Source organism: Lactuca saligna, chromosome 3 (assembly GCF_052625555.1).
Source record: "Lactuca saligna cultivar CGN05327 chromosome 3, ASM5262555v1, whole genome shotgun sequence".
In the NCBI taxonomy this organism is placed as follows: domain Eukaryota; kingdom Viridiplantae; phylum Streptophyta; class Magnoliopsida; order Asterales; family Asteraceae; genus Lactuca; species Lactuca saligna.
Window position 1 is genome coordinate 107,420,327 of NC_136419.1, and position 17,061 is coordinate 107,437,387.

The 17,061-nt window shown below is 36.9% G+C and overlaps 1 protein-coding gene across 1 annotated transcript; it reads right to left on the reverse strand.

The window, feature by feature from the left end:
• Positions 1-11,466: 11,466 nt before the first annotated feature.
• On the reverse strand, positions 11,467-13,111 carry LOC145037109 (uncharacterized). The gene has a single exon (XM_078985680.1). It carries the CDS (start codon positions 12,953-12,955, stop codon positions 11,624-11,626), a length of 1,332 nt encoding a protein of 443 aa, XP_078841806.1. The 5' UTR covers positions 12,956-13,111; the 3' UTR covers positions 11,467-11,623.
• Between the last annotated feature and the right edge of the window lie 3,950 nt (positions 13,112-17,061).

Genomic DNA, 17,061 nt, shown 5'->3' on the forward strand with positions numbered 1-17,061 from the left:
TGTGCCTTAGACCCTGTTGATATAGTGAGGATAACTCACCTCGAAACTGCCGGCTGTAAGGATAAGATCCCGCTGCTCCGAACTCCGACACGAACTCCTCCACTGAACACTAAAACACTCAACTCAATATATACCCTTATTTACCAAAATACCCCTGGAAGACAACTGGTCAACCCCTGACTAACTCTACTCGCCGAGTCAACCCGATGACTTACCGAGTCCCCAAGTTCAGAACTTCCCTCAATCCGCGACCTGACTCGTCGAGTCACCCCGAGACTCGCCGAGTCCAACCACTTTGAGTCTACTCGCACCCAACTCACCGAGTCATCCCTTGACTCACCGATTCTCGACTCAACCAGAAAATATTGGGACTCTTCGACAAGACTCGTCGAGTCCAAGAATAGACTCGCCGAGTCTAAGGCTATCTTCAACCTACTCGCCGAGTTGTTCATCCAACTCGCCGAGTTCCAGATCATCTTCAAGCAACTCGTCGAGTCCACCCTTGTGACTCGCCGAGTACCACCGGTCTGAATCCATACAGAAGCATTCCAGGCCATGCAATTGATCCAAAACAAAGATCTAGCCTCCTACAACCCATCCATCACGTAAAGTGGCAAACTTTACGTGAATCCATGAAGATCTAGGCATTATACACATTAGGGCTAAGGTTTGGGACAAGATAGCTTCACTCAACACTCACCACAAGGACTTTATGCACATTTGGACCATCACCACTCCAGATCTGAGGTAACATCCTCAGATCCATCTTCCAATCCCGAATAACTCATGAAATACACCCAAAAACCCCAAAACAACCCCCAAAGAAGACAACAAGGGGGAAAAGAGCTCAAGACAGAGGATCCTTACCCCAAAGATGAGCCTAAACTGATGTAGACTCCAGATCTCCAAGCCCTCTTGAAGTTATCCTCGAATTTCTCCCACTTCTCCTCACAAACCCTTTCTTCCAAGCTTCAATCCTCTCAATAATGAAGTTATTACGTTTGGGGGTGTTCTCTGGAACTCTCAGGGGGTATAGAGGCTGAAAAGGATGCATAACATCCTTTAAATAGGGGCAAACCCCGAAGATTAGGGTTTTCTTCACCCAGCACCAACTCACCGAGTCCAGCCGCCGACTCGCGAGTTGGCCAATTAACACGCGACCAATTCGCGACCCTACTCACCGAGTCCATCCATGGACTCGCCGAGTTCCTCTTTTCCAATTTCCCCTTTTTGCCCATCAACTCTACTCTTGGTATTTCGGGATGTTACAATTCTCCCTCACTTAAATTAGGCTTCGTCCTCGAAGCCTACGACAACTCAACTTCAAAAACACACCCACAACGCACCTCCTAGCCTTAACTGGACCAGGTTCCTCAAGGCACAACCATAGAAACCAGAAGCTCACTTTCCTTTCTTATGGTGTCCTAACCACCGACTCAAACCGAGCACCGGCTGTACCCTCCGATAACCGCACTCAACAACCGAGAATTACCCATAATCCATTACTGGTCCAAATCACAACCATTACTCGACCCATATGAGCTAGAAGTTAACCATGCACCACCCGATTCCCGATCCGCGTCCAACTCTATCCATTCCAGGCTGACAGAAAGACACACTCTTCAGAGCAACTCCCATGAGTTCTCTTCTTGCAATCGCATGCACACGCTGAACTAGCTCTAGCCCCCTCGGGTTAGGAACCCATCACTCTGACGATCCTCAAAACAACCCTCAGGATGAACCACTGATACACAAATCCTTTCCCGAAATCAAACTGGGAACCCAAAACTCAATATCTGCATCCCTTATGAGCCTCTTGACTTTACAGCCCCGGAAATCCCTTCTGCAACCCCGGCAGGCATCCCCTCATGATGTCATCCCAAACCGCCGCCGCACATGCTGCTCAATGACCACCGTCGGACCACTCCGATCATAACTTTACACTGCCGCTTTCACTTCCGTGAATTTGCACTTCCTTTCGGAATTTCATTCCTCCCTCTTTCCTTACCAAGGAAACCACTCGACCGCCTTGTCACCATGACAAGTACCACGGTGCTCACCCCACGCTACACCATCTCTTTAAAGCGCACCCGATATCCATTCATCACCACTACTCTGACTCTCATCGCAGGGACTCTCAAGCCCATGCACTACCTTCACTGCTCAAGATCACTACCCGGGGCCAGACCTTCCAATGCAATCACACTGCAACATACGTAATACATATCCTCGAACCGATCCAACAATACTCGCAGAGTCTTCAGCATGACTGGACCGCCTCACCAGGCCTTCAGCAATTTGGACCACTCTCAGAACCTTCAGCCAATCTAGCTGGACCATCCTCCGAGCCTTAGGCCTGACTGGTACGCCTACCGGCCTTCAGTCTATCCGGACCGCTCAACTAGCATTTATCATTTCGAGCTATCTCTTCGGGAAATCCTCCCATGCATACTGTTCTAGCCCTCTAGGGGTTCCGAGCTCTATCTCCATCATACATACTCGATCCCGGCCTGCTCCCAGGCCTTCCACAATCAAATGCCCTAGGTCTGTATTCCGCCCCGCATGCCTGTTACTCACCCATACGAACCTGCTCTCGGCTGATAGAAATACCGCTGAACTCCCCAAGCAGCTAAGCAACCTCTCAAGCCTAACGACCATCCGGAGAATTTCCAATTCTCCCCCACTTAAGACACTGACAATTAACCACTGGTCGTCATCACCGATCTCCCAAAACAACCTTGCAGAAAACCAACACTTACACGCAAAATGTTTCTCACCAGCGCTAACAACTTTCATCAAAATCATATTTCCACACTGAACAACCCGCTCGAAAGGAACCTAATCTTCAAATATCCATACCTCAGACTGCAGAGGCTACCTGACATTCAAACCAACGCCGCATCCGCCACTAATCCTCACAAAGATAATCCACGATAGCTCGAAGCACTAATCCATAACCATATCGATCCTTCAGGGAACAAAGGATACCAAAACGAAATCCCGAACACAACTCGTCAAACCCTCAAGGAACAACGAATACCACATGAAAACCCAAAACGCAATTCCAAGACCATCCAACGAGACTAGCAGATAACGATACTCCGCAATAATCATAAATAATCAAAACAACAGGAAAGAAACATACCCGCAGCAGCAAGCTGAAAAGCACGACCCTAAGCCCTTGGGGGCTCCGCTCCACCCTAACCTCCACCTGTGATCCTCAACGTGGCAACACCAGAGCACGCCACGTGGTAATCCGAACTCTCACTCCTCTAAGTGACAATCAACATGGCAAGGTACGGATGTGAGATGTGGCTCCATAAGATTGTGAACTGTGTCACATTCTAGAGAGGTATGAGGTGGACTAACCGACACTTGACACGTGGCGAAAGGGAGATGGAGCCATCCAGGCACGAGAGTACGGCGACTCTTGGAATCGTGCGGCGCACATGCCCTATAGTATATATATATATATATATATATATATATATATATATATATATATATATATATATATATATATAGACCTCTGTTAGGGTGTAAAGTCACTCTTGGATGTCATGTGTGACATCCCCATTTTCACAGCCAGAAAAGACCGATTTTGTTTATGCTTTATTAAAATCAGAGTTCTTCTTTTAATAAAAATGTTGCGGAATTCATTCTCAGAAAAACATGATAATTTATTCATTTTAAAACGTTTGGGATGTCATCGTCAATACAGGAACATAAGCATAAACAGAACTTACATTTATTTACACTAGTGATCTACATCTCTTTAATCTCTCAGTGTAATGTGACTTCGTATCAACACCTGTGATATAAATAAACTGAGTGGGTCGGGTTGGGAAACCTGGTGAGTACATAGGCTTTTCAACCCACAATAATATAATTATTATGTTTAAACAATCAACCCAATTACCCATCCCCATTATCTTCTTTACTCTTAAGGATTTATCCCAAGAGTCATCTATTCTGCATTCGTTTATTTCAAAGTCCCTTACTTCCAGGGTTATAGGACTGGCACTAAATCCATAGCTGCCAATGTTCGTTCATAAAGCACTAATTCCATAGCTGCTATAGTCTATTCATCGGGTACTAAATCCATAGCTACCAGTGTTTATCTAATAGGTACTAAGTCCATAGCTACCAATTCCTTAACAGGTACTAAATCCATAGCTACCGGTGTTTGTCCAATAGGCACTAAGTCTATAGTTTCCGATGTTTATTAGTTAGGCACTAAGTCTATAGCTACCAATTTTTACTCACATCATCTTTTATCTCTCATCATTCATCTACCTATGTCATACCCAATTTCGTATATATAAAATACGTATACAGTTTAAATCATTTAAAACATGTATAAAACGTTCATACAGCATAGACAGCAAGTATTCAGATAATATGCACACATAGCACGTAGTTTATATAAAATACTTCATATCTATGTGTAAGATGAAAGGGACTATGCACTCACCTGAGAAGGTGGTGACTCGGTACTCGGACAACGCTTCGTTTACTTTAAAATAATTTCCTTCAACGAAACCTAGTATTATCACCACTAGATTTTAGTCTAATATTTACCGTGACTAATTATTAGTCTAGCTATTATTACTATTATATAAGCGTTCAAAAAATACTTATATAACCCATAATAATAGCCCAAGTATTTATTATAAGTTCCTAATAACGTTACTATAATTAAATAAAAACTATATTAAAAATAGCGTAGGCGTAGCTCACTTACAGCGGGTTTTATAGAAAACCAGGCTTTGCTTGGAGCAGCATTCCCATGCGGAAAAGCTCTTCTTCTCGGAGCCGTCGAGCACTCAGGGGCTTCCGCCTTGTGCTAGGGAGGTTCCCTAGGCTTTTCGGGGGATTTCGGGGCTAGAGAAAGGTTCTAGAGAGAGAGTAAAGAGAAGAAAGAATGAGAAAGGTGTGAAGAAAATGAGGGTGTGAGAGGTTCTATTTATAGGGTGAAAATGGCTAAACTTGGTGCCACATGTCACCATCTAGTGGCAAGACTTGGGGAAAAAGCAATAGCCAAGATTGTGCTACATCACCCATTTTCGCACAGCACACTTCCGACTTCTAAAATCTGTAACTTTCACATACGACCTCCGTTTTTGACGTTCTTTATATCCACGCGTAGGTAAAAATAATATCTACAACTTTCATTTTGACTCCATTGGCTAATTCTCGACTGATCTTAAATTTAACAGTATGAGGCGTTTAGACTGTTAAATGACCACGAAGAATTCGTAACTCCTTCATACAGAATCTGTTTTCGTCTGTTTTTTTACTGTTAAGTTCCTATTAATGAGATCTTCAACTCTCATTTAAGTCACGTAAGCCAAAAACCACTCGAACTAAAATTCGAGTTTCCGGTCGTGCACTGCTAAGCCGAATCTTAGAAAAATCATAACTTCTTCATACGAAGTCAGATTTGGGCGTTCTTTTTATGGAGTTTATCGGTTTAACATATTATACGACTTTCGTTTAGATCACTAAGGCTAAAAAGTCCTCCATCGTAAAATCACTATTTACGCTTCCCGGTGCCGTGTCGGTTCCGTCGCGAAACTTCAACGGGTCATAACTTCTTCGTTATAACTCCGATTTCGACGCTCTTTATATGTACGGAAACCTTGTGACATATTCTACAACTTGGTTAAGATTATTTATTCTAAATAATCTTTTGTCGAAAAGTCATTTTCGACCCCTATTACCTCTAAATTGACTAGTCCGGATTTACGGGTGTTACATCATGTGTGCTTACTCCTTTGTATGCGTGTAATGAGTTATCTTTACTTTATAAGGAAATGAGTGACTCTCATTTTATCTAAGGAATAACTTTAGAGTGATTAGTTTAGAGAGAGAATCATTGCAAACCCACTTGTACTCTTTCTAAAAACTAATGAAAGTTTAAACGATTTATTTACTCTTGTGTTCTTCATGTTCATGATTCTTACAATGATTCACTAGATCTTATCAATTCCGCATATGTCATCCTAATTCAAATCACATCAGAGTGGGTCTTCGAAGATCAAAGCGGTTTTTTGAAGAAACGGTTCTCGGTTTGGCTATATTCAACACAATTGGAACATTTATGGTGAGTCTCTCGATGATCTCTCTAAATCTTTTTGGTTCGTGCTTACATTCTTGAATTTTTTATCATTTTGACTCATTGGATCAATTTTTTATGAAAAACCCATTTGTTATGATCCAGTAATTTTTTCATTGATCAAGCCACAATTCTTTTGTTCGATTTTATTCTCAATTGAAATTGTTTGTTTAAATCAAGATTTTATCCAAAATTCATTTTGATTCAGTTTTGGATTTTGATATTGGCTATATTCAAATTCAGCCAAAATCTTTTGATTTGACTAATCCATATATTGAGCCCAAATTTGATGTCCATTACTGTTCATGTCTAAATTTGAGCCCATAAATCAATTCATTTAATAGATTCAATGATTGGTTGAAATTCAATCAATATTAACCCATTGATTGATTCATCGGTGTCATACGCTTAAAATTATTGTACATCTCGATTTTATTGACTCGTGTTCTTACGGTTTCGGTTTCTTCTTATCATTCCTAATAATCGTTTGTAGTTGATTGATAGTCTGGAGCTGGGATTCGATTTCATATGATTTGGTATATGATGAAATCGATTTTATTCAAGTCATAGCATAGAAATTAAAATTTGATTCTTTGATTTTAAAGATTTTGATCAAGAACACTTGAATATGATGAAGAACAATTGGATGAACTTGTTTTGATCTAAAATTTGATGTTAGAATAATCAATTTCATGTTTTGTGACTTTTGATTTCAAAAAGTCAAACGTGAATTTCAAGTGGTGATTCTGTGAATTGGTGGCTGAAATTGGTTAATACAAGTTGTTTTGAGGCTATGGATGTCGAAATCAAGTCTGATTTGGGGTTCAATTTTGAATATTGGTTGAGTACATGTTCTTGACATCGAAGATTGGAATGGTTTTTGCTCAATACTTAATGTTGATTTGGAAATCAAACATGGATTAGTGAATGTGAAGTCGAACTGAAGCTGAAATCGATTTCGATGGTGTATATGTGTTTGTTCGCATCGAATGGGAAGGTGTGATGTTGAATGTCCGTTAATTGAGTATTCGATGTCTTGCAGTTGACTTTGTTGATGAGTGATTATGTTGATGATCGAAGATTCAGTATCGATGGTTATGTCGACATTTCTTATCTGGTATCGAGTTCGAAAATTATTACCTGGATTCGTGGTTGATGTTATTTACCTGGCAATAAAGTCGGGGTCTTTATCAGGTCTAGATATTAAGGATCGAAGTATTGGGTGCTTAACACTGGATGACTTTTGCAAAGATGATTAGGGATCAAAGGCTTGGAGTCGATATCAAGGATTAGTTAATGAGGTTAAATGGTTTGATTTCGATGGTTTGAGGAATCGAACGCCTGGAGGTCGGTAGTCGGTATTTGATATCCTTATTTAACTGGTATAATGATTTGGGGTTAAAATTGAAATCGATGTCGATTGATGATTGAACTTCGATGTCGAGGATCCTTTGTTGAGTTTTGATGTCGATGATCCTTTGCCAAGTACCAATGTCGAGTGTTGAGTGATATCGTTTGATGTCGAGTATCTAATTTCGTTTTCAAAGTCTTCGTTGTGGGTAATCAATTTGGTGCTTCGCTATGGTCACTCTTTGGGTAATAGTGAATGTCAACATATGAATCAGGAAAGCAAAGTGCAGGTGGAGGAGAATTAAATTTTGTCGATTCGGATCCCTGGAATTTCAACAAAGTGGCAAAATTGCCCAAATGATGACAAAACTTATGAAGAATGAGTAAGTTTTGTTTCAAATCCCTGATGTTTCGAAGACTTTACAGAATTTACCCAACTTCGATATTGGGCTGAATATTCTAAGAAATGGGATTATTTTTTAAACATGCCCCTACAGTTAATGTGAATTGCCACTTTATGTCGAGTTTCGCATTTAGGGTAGGGTTTCACATCTTTGACTATTTTGGGCGTATCAGGTCACTACAGAATTTCGAAATTGTCAATTTCTACCCAATTTTATGAAATTTTGTCAAAGGCGGTCTGTGAACGGATTCGAAAATTGAAGATTTTTTGGATTTTTTGGATTTAAGCAAAATATTTATTCCATATGTTGGGGGGGAGGGGATTTGGATAGAAATGTTTCGAATTAAAGTGATTTCTCATTCCTTTTTGGTTTTATAATCATCTTTCGATTATAAAAGGGGTGAGAGATTTAAATATGGGAATTCGAAAGTTGAATTTTTCATATTACGTGTACTTGAAGACCGAAGTGACCTTGACAAACAAAGTTTATAAAGTTATTTGATTGGAGATTCGAAAGTGACTTGGGTTTTCCTGGTTCATAATGGGTTTGGATTTATTAAAGATTTTTGGAGTGTGCTTTTATGCTCAAATTTGGGTAATATTTTGGATATTTGGATACTCCTAATTACCTTTTAATGCTCAGTCTGTACGGTCTCACACTCTAGAACGTGGATTGGAAGGTTATTGAAGAATTGAAGATTTGAAGTTCATTTCTACATGTGTCACGCTTGAGGTTTGGCCCGTGAAGTTGCTCGATTTTCGAAGATTTGAAGCGGGTCACTCATTCCTAACTTTGAGGGGGAGAATGGTGGGATACAAAGTTATTCATGTATAACTTTGTAATGGTTTGACTCATGTAGACCCACTTGCATGTGGTAATAGCCTTGTGACATGAGATTGATAGATAAATAGAGAGAGAGAGAGAGAGAGAGAGAGATGTAAACACCTCTATATAAGGTGGGTTCCATACCACTTGTAGAGGTGTGCTTGAGAGATATACTTCATAGTAACTAGTGACTGATGTATTTATGAAGTTTTAGATCTAGTACCCTTTTTATACTCATTCCTATGATCGAATACATCTTTTAGCACCCAAATCACCGTATTCTTTGTGTTCTTTAATTCCGCATGTCAAATCAAATGCTCATAATTCACATCATGCCTCTTTGTTCGCAGCATGGGGTGTCATTCTTAGCACTTCAAGAAACTAGAATGACACAAGTTGATCTTTTTAAAATACATAGTATGTGGGGTTAACTATAGATTTGATTCTACTAGTAGTTGTGCTTGTAGTCGCTCAGGAGGGATTCTTTTGTATGGGATCCGACTATTTTTTGTTAAAAGTAGTGTGTTGTGTACAAATAATGTTGTTATTGTTGGCAGGTTGTGGGTCCTTATAATATAAAATATTTTATGGTTAATATCTTTTCTCCTTAATATTTTGTGGGGAACGATGAGTTATGTGATTTTTTGCTTTCTTTTGTTCGAAGGAATGGGGGTTAATTATATCTTTTTTGGTGATCTTAATGAGTTAGAAAAGCTTATGAAAGGTATGGATTGGTTTTATGTCATCTTTTTAATGATTTTATTGACAATTTGGGAGTTGTTGATGTGCCTATCACTAGGAAGAAGTTTACTAAATTTGGTGCTATTGGAGCTAAATTGAGTAAGGAGTTGTTTGGTAGGATTCGAATTTTTAAGAGGTCTGAATTTCTAAGAGGGTCTGGATTTTTAAGATCTAAATTTTTAACATGTTGTTTGGTTGAAACTTCTAAATTGTGCTGGTGAATTATAAAAATTATTATTTTACCCTTATGAGTTATTTTTATTGAATTCAATGTTTCTATTTATAAGCGAACAAACTTCTTCCAGCTTCTTGAATAACTATAAAAAAATATATAAAGACCACAAAGAAAATATAAACAATGTACTATAATTATTAAACTAGGAAAGATCTTTATCAAATACACCAACTTCCTTCAACTTTTCCAACACGTTTTCAACACAGGGGACTTGTTTATTTTCCAATATTTTAATGTTGTCATCTTCCTAAACAAATCCTAAATTGCATATGTTTAAACCAAAAAATAACACACTCCAGCCCACGATGATGAATCAAAAACATGCAAATTGGAAACAACCATCATTATTCATAACAAATCTTATGTTAATGAATCCATAACATGCTAATATTTGAGATTTCATCCAACAAAACAAAAAACATATGATTCATCAACAAACATTACCATATTTCGTATAAATAATAATAATAATAATAATAATAATAATAATAATAATAATAATAATAATAATAATAATAATAATAATAATAATAAATAAATAAATAAATAAATAAATAAAAGAAGAAGAAGAGCAAATTGATGTATTTACTTGAGAAATAACCATGTCTGCCGTGGTTGGAACTTACAATTCATTACACTAAACACAAACAACAAATCATCTTGAAAGTGGTCTAACATATATTTCATTTATCTCAACTGAAGATTGATTAGGAAGAGTTCTTTACCACTTATCCTTTTTTATCCTTTTAGATGTCTATTACAACAAAATTGAAAGTAATCTAACAACCTTAACAGCAATATTCAAAATCATGTATCAAAGCTAACAACAAATTAAGGGAAAAAACAATTTCATGTGTAGATTTCACAGAAACGATCTAGCAACCCTAAAAACCATCAGTGTTCAAACGATTTCAAAAACCGAGTTCACATAAATCGATTTTTGGAAAATTAGAGAAAAACAAACGTGGTGCGCAACGGAGGTTGAGTGGCGGTCATCGGTGTTGTCAAGGGAGGATACCAGCGTTGGCGAAGCTAATGTTGTCGGAGATTGGCTTCGGAGGTCTGACCTTGGTGGTAGAAGTCGATATCAGAAGCTGTGAGAAACTCGTGTGTATGAGGTCGATGATGGGGGCAACAATGTTGTACGACGTCGACGATGGGAGGAGGTGAGAGCAGATTATCGGCACTGGATTTGGTCAGATGTGGGAGGAGATCAGAGGGATGATGAAGGCAGGTGTATGTTTGATAGACGGATGCGTACAAGGGCAAACGAGAGAAGACCACGTTTTTTTTTTTTTTTTTCAGATATGAGTTGAAGTCTGAAAGTTTAAGACGCTTTCAAAAGATTCAAACGCTTTTATTCATACCCAACCAAACACTCTTAATCTTAATAATAAGATGTTGCCTCTTAATTTTTTAATTAATAGGCTACCAAACAGCCCTTAAGCTCGATCATTATATAGTTTCTGAAGCCATTTTTGATAGTTTTGAGATTTTACAAGTTTCAAAAGCTTTTATTCTTCTTTTAAAATTTTTAATTCTTGCTTATAACCGGAACGTTTTGAGATGTTGTTAGAGGGGTCGTGTCGAGGTTTGTAGTTGATCCAGTTTAGAGCAAATTTGTTTTATTTAAAAAACAAGATTAAACTTATTAAATCAAAATTAGGTGACGTTGCTAAGATGGAAAAAATTAAATCTCAAAAAGCTAAGGTAACGATATTATAGATTTTTTGTGCAGGAGTTCTTTTCTAGGCCATCTTTCCCCCTTGGATGTAATGTAACTCCTCGAAAGCTTATGAAATTCAAATTTATTTTCACTTAACATAAACACTGATGAAAAAAGACACCACATTTCACAACAACAAACGCAATTTATTGCATTGCGATAAAACTAACAACAAACTATTTACAGATATCATGATATACACACATAATATCATATATATAATATCAAGGTGAAAGTTGAAAACCATACCCAACTCGAAGCTCAACATCATCATCATCATCATCAACAACAACAGCATCGACTCTGTTCTTGCTTCTCTCATACTCAACATCGTCTGTGGGCAACTCAAATCGGCAAACAGGGCATGTGTTACGAATGTTTAACCATGGCAGGATGCAGTCACCATGGTAATGATGACGACATGGAAGCTCTGTCACTTTCTCTTCAATCGAAATTTCATCTTTACAAACTGCACAGATGACATGGTCGTCATCTTGTTTTGAATCTTTGTTGTTCTTTAAGGTCACCAATGGTAGATTATCCACGATGGATTTGGAAGCAGGAGGACTACCTCTTAAAGCTCGAACAGTCTCCACGAATTGACCAATTAGAGTATCGAATTCAGCTGTGTAAACAAAACCCTCACCTCCTTCGGTTTCAAATTCGAGGTCTCTTTCAAGGTTGTTGACAGCTAGAAGGATCTCCCATTCCAAAACCCCAACGGCGGCGTCTCCTTCTGAGGAAATTTCAGATGAAACGGAAATCTCTTCGATTCGATCAATCACGGAACTTAATCCGTCTCTCTCGTCAACCCTAGAAGTCGCTTCTGCTTCTGCTTCTTCTCTCTCGATAGATGAACAATCCCAAAAACGTTCGAGATTCGGTTCACTGTGTTGAAATCTATCGTTAACTTGACCTAATTCTTCTGTATCTGAGTCCGATTCGATTCCGACGACTCTTAAACCGCCGCCTTCAAACCCTAGATGCTCGATATTACTGGAAACGAAATCGTCGTTGTCGTCATCAATCGGACTACCTTCAGAAACGCTGATTCCTACATCGGTGCTCGAAAACCGGCGAGAAACAAGCTCGGTATCTCCACGAGAGTCGAACAAATCGGTGATGAAATCCATTTGGTCGTATTCTTCATCGTCACCATACAAACAATCCGGATAAACAGTTGAATCCGGAAATTCGGATGCGGATTCTGATTCCGATTCAGATGAGCAACACGAACATGAATTCGAATTCGAATTCGATTTTACCTGGTGATTATGATGATGTTGGTGGTGATAACAAAAGGACGAGGAAGATGACGGAACGAAAAACGATGAATTGAGCGGAGAAAACGGATCGAAATTGAAGGTGTAAGGAACGTCTTCTTCTTCCTCCTCCTCCACGTTCACGAGATCATCGTCTTCAACCAAAGTAAAGCAGTTAGTCATGGTGTTGTCTAGGGTTTGTTCAGATGAAATTCCTTCATCTTCTTGGAGTATATCGTGTTCTGATTCATCTGATTGTTGATGTAGAAATTGGGTTTTTGAAATGTGTGCCATTAGCAGAAGTTGATTGAATTTGATTGAACCCAACAAGAATTTGGATTTGGATCAAAACGATGAGGAAGATTTCTTTCTTCTTGGCACACGCTCTTTGACAAATGTTGCTACTCTCTTCCCTTTCTTTTTTTTTTTTCTTTTTTTTTTTTTTCTTTTTTTAATACAAATCAGAATTTAATTTTTGTTTTTAACGATGGGATTTGTCTCTCAACAACTACACTTGTGTGATATCGTAACACATACTCCAACATATGGATAATGGTCAAATTAATGCTGCCATAACAATAAGTGATAGTACTAGTAATAGAGCATCACAATCGTTAATCATTTGTATAGTTTATTGTTTTTGTTATATAAAGGGTGTCCTTAAGTAACTAAAATAACATTATTGATTTTGTTAAATAAATGGAATCCCTAATTGACTATAGTAACATTGTGAACAAAATTGCTAACAAAAATAACTAAATTTTTTGTGATTTTAGAGAATGATTATTTTGTTTGGGATGCATGTTATTTGAGAAATTAAATATCTTTTTATTTTTTTTTAATCATCTTACTATTTATATGAAAATATAACAAGTGTCTTAAAGTATTCGTCAACAATTCATATGATTAGAAGCATAAGTAGGAAGAAATGATAGAATAATATTTAATTTCTCGAGTTTTTTTGAACTAATGAAAATGTATATTTCGGATAATTCCAGATTCTTACAAAAAAAATATTCCAAAATTTGAAAACAATTCCAAAGGTTTGATGAACAACTTGGAAGTTTTGAAAAAACGTTTTGTTTTTTTCTCAAATCTATCGAACTTTAAAAATATTGCTAATAGGAATCTACCCTAATAAATGAAAATGTTATTGCCACTTGGCATTCACTCATTTATTTGGCTACATGTCATTTTGTCATAATTTTGAAATATATTTATTTTCCACTTATCAATTACTTCATTATTCATTTCTACTATATCATTAATTTAGTTTCCACAAATTAAACCTACTATAATAATTATTAATTTCAAATTTGAAATTTCAATTTCAATTTCAAATAAATTTACACTTTAAACATTTGTATTTATCATTTTATAATAATAAATCGTTTAGTACACGGGTCTAACAATTAAACACATAATTTTAATTAATATATTTTTTGCATGTTTTTTTTCATAATTTTCACTTATTTCACATTTCAAATTCAAAAATACTCTTCATTTAATCGCTCCTATTTAACATTATGTTTTAACTAACCCGTATAATATACGGGTTTCACAACTATCTACCCTAATAAATGAAAATGTTATTGCCACTTGGCATTCACTCATTTATTTGGCCACATGTCATTTTGTCATAATTTTGAAATATATTTATTTTCCACTTGTCAATTACTTCATTATTCATTTCTACTATATCATTAATTTAGTTTCCATAAATTAAACCTACTATAATAATTATTAATTTCAAATTTGAAATTTCAATTTCAATTTCAAATAAATTTACACTTTAAACATTTGTATTTATCATTTTATAATAATAAATCGTTTAGTACACGGGTCTAACAATTAAACACATAATTTTAATTAATTTATTTTTTGCATGTTTTTTTTCATAATTTTCACTTATTTCACATTTCAAATTCAAAAATATTCTTCATTTAATCGCTCCTATTTAACATTATGTTTTAACTAACCCGTATAATATACGGGTTTCACAACTATTAGATATGATAAAAGAACTTAAAATATGATATTTGATTGGAACACGACGATTCGAAATGAACATTAAGAATTTTTTTAAAGTTTTTTTTTGATGAAATTGAGAAAATATACATATACATATTTTATATTTTTGATTAGTCTCGAACCGTCATTTGGCACAAATGGTCATTTTTTTCAAAAAATAGATAAAAACTTGATTATTTTTGTCGACAATATTGTTCCTAGTTTACAATGGTTAGTTTTGTTAAGACAAAACTGCACAAATGGTCTCTGTAGTTTGCTCAAAATTGTCACTTTAGTCCAAAAAAGTTCAAGCTAGTGTCACAAGTCCAAAGTTTTCATTTTCTTGCGTCTTTTGTCCAAAGGGTTAACTTTCATCTGTTTCTCTCCGTTATGTTATGTTTGACTAGTCAAATTAGGGGTATTTTGGTCATTCCCTATTTATGCCCCTTATTTTATATTAATAAAAGAGTCCTATAAAAACGAATCACGATCCCTCTTTGTCGTCGTTCTCAATTGTGTCTTCTTCAACAAAGCGATCGTCTTCGATTTCTTCAAGAAATCAAAATCAAAAATGGTGCTTTGTTTTTGTGGTAAAATAGTCATAGTTTGCACCACATGGACTGACAAAAATCTAGGTAGACGCTTCTAGGGATGCCCTACTGAGGTACGCAAAAGTTTTTTTTTTGGATTTCAGCATAAATCTCCCATTACATGTTACGATTTTCTTTTGTTTATTTAATTTTGAAGGGATTCAAATGTCAATTTATTGGGTGTTTTGATCGTCTAGTGTGTGCACGTTCAAAAGCTATTATATATGGGCTGCTGAGGTCAATCAACAAATTGAAGTCACAAAACACAAGACTCAAATGTTACCTGTTATGCAGTTGGATGTTGTTTGTTTGTTCTGGTTTATAAGAAGTAGATTGAAGTGTAATGGTTTTTGTGGTTTCTAAGAAGTAGATTGAAGTGTAATGGTTTGGGTAGTGTTTTAATGTTTTGGGTAGTATCTTGTTTAAGCAATGTAATCTTTTGGGCAGTACTTTGTGGTAATCTTTTGTGGTTAAAATGTAAGCAATGTAAGCCATGTTTTGCAAGAATTTGTCAATGGTAATTATATTTGGTATGTACATTTTGACCATTCTAATTTGTTTTTGGTTTACACATTATCAATGACAATTGTATGTTTTGTTTAAAAGGGCACATTGGTCAAGTTCTACAACATGAAATTATACATGAGAATAACATCAAGACATTAAACATAACATAAGCCATTAAATCAAATCCAATCTAAATTGTTCCCATGCATCACAGGGGTACACTATTAAGTACCAAAGATAACATCCAAATTGCTTAAACCCTAAAACACATCAAGTACTAAACATACAATACACATAAACATAACATTATCCCAAAAAGACACTTATACCCTTACATGCATCAAAATCCATTGAAATCTCATAACTTACCCCCTTGGCCTTTGCAAGTTCTAGCATTGTGCCCTTTATTTTTACACTTATTGCAAGTTACTTTGATAAACTTTCTTGTAAGCTTTCCACTCCTACTAGTAACATGGCTTTAACTCCCACTCCCACCAGCACCATTGTCTCCATTCTTCTGGATTTTCTCCTCAACAGATTGCCTCCTCTTTTTCTTGGGCCTTCCAGGTTGATTATGGTGTAGAGGAGGGGTGATTTTAATTGGGCATTCACTTAGCAGACCTTCTCGAACTACCACTCGTCCAACAGATCAAGTTGAAGCACAGAGGCTCAAGACGAATACAGCCCGCCTATCACTATTACGTGTATGCGCAAGGGTGGTATATAATTATGATTATGTAGATTTAGTATGTGTGTTTCCGCCCTATCTCCTATTCCTTGTATGGTTGTGGACTTGGGGAAGAGTCGCACATCCGACCGTCTTACTAATCCTAATTATATATGACTTATATGCACGAGGTGATGATAGATGGACCAAGTATGAATCGTATCGTGAGTGTCAGAGCAAAGTTTCCAGGTCTATGAGTGGGTATTCTGCTATTCAGAGAAGCGTGACCCCAGGAGTGCTGCTAAGAAAGCTAATTTTGGGACGAAATTCCATCTAACGGGGGGACGATGTGACGACCCGTAAATTTCTATCTTGTCAAGTCAATCCATTCAACCAAAAGTCGGACTTGTTTCTATTGCCTTTTAGCCTTGTTAAGGGTCATTTTAATGAGTTCTAAGCCTAGTATGCTTAAGAATTGAGTGTTATGAAGTGTTAGCTCGAGATTAGAAGGCAGCAACCGAACCAGAAAGCTCAACACATGAGGTTGAAGGATTCTCAATCCTTCTCGGCATGCGAGAAGGATTGAAGGATTCCCAATCCTTCGACTAAGTCTTCACGACATGCGA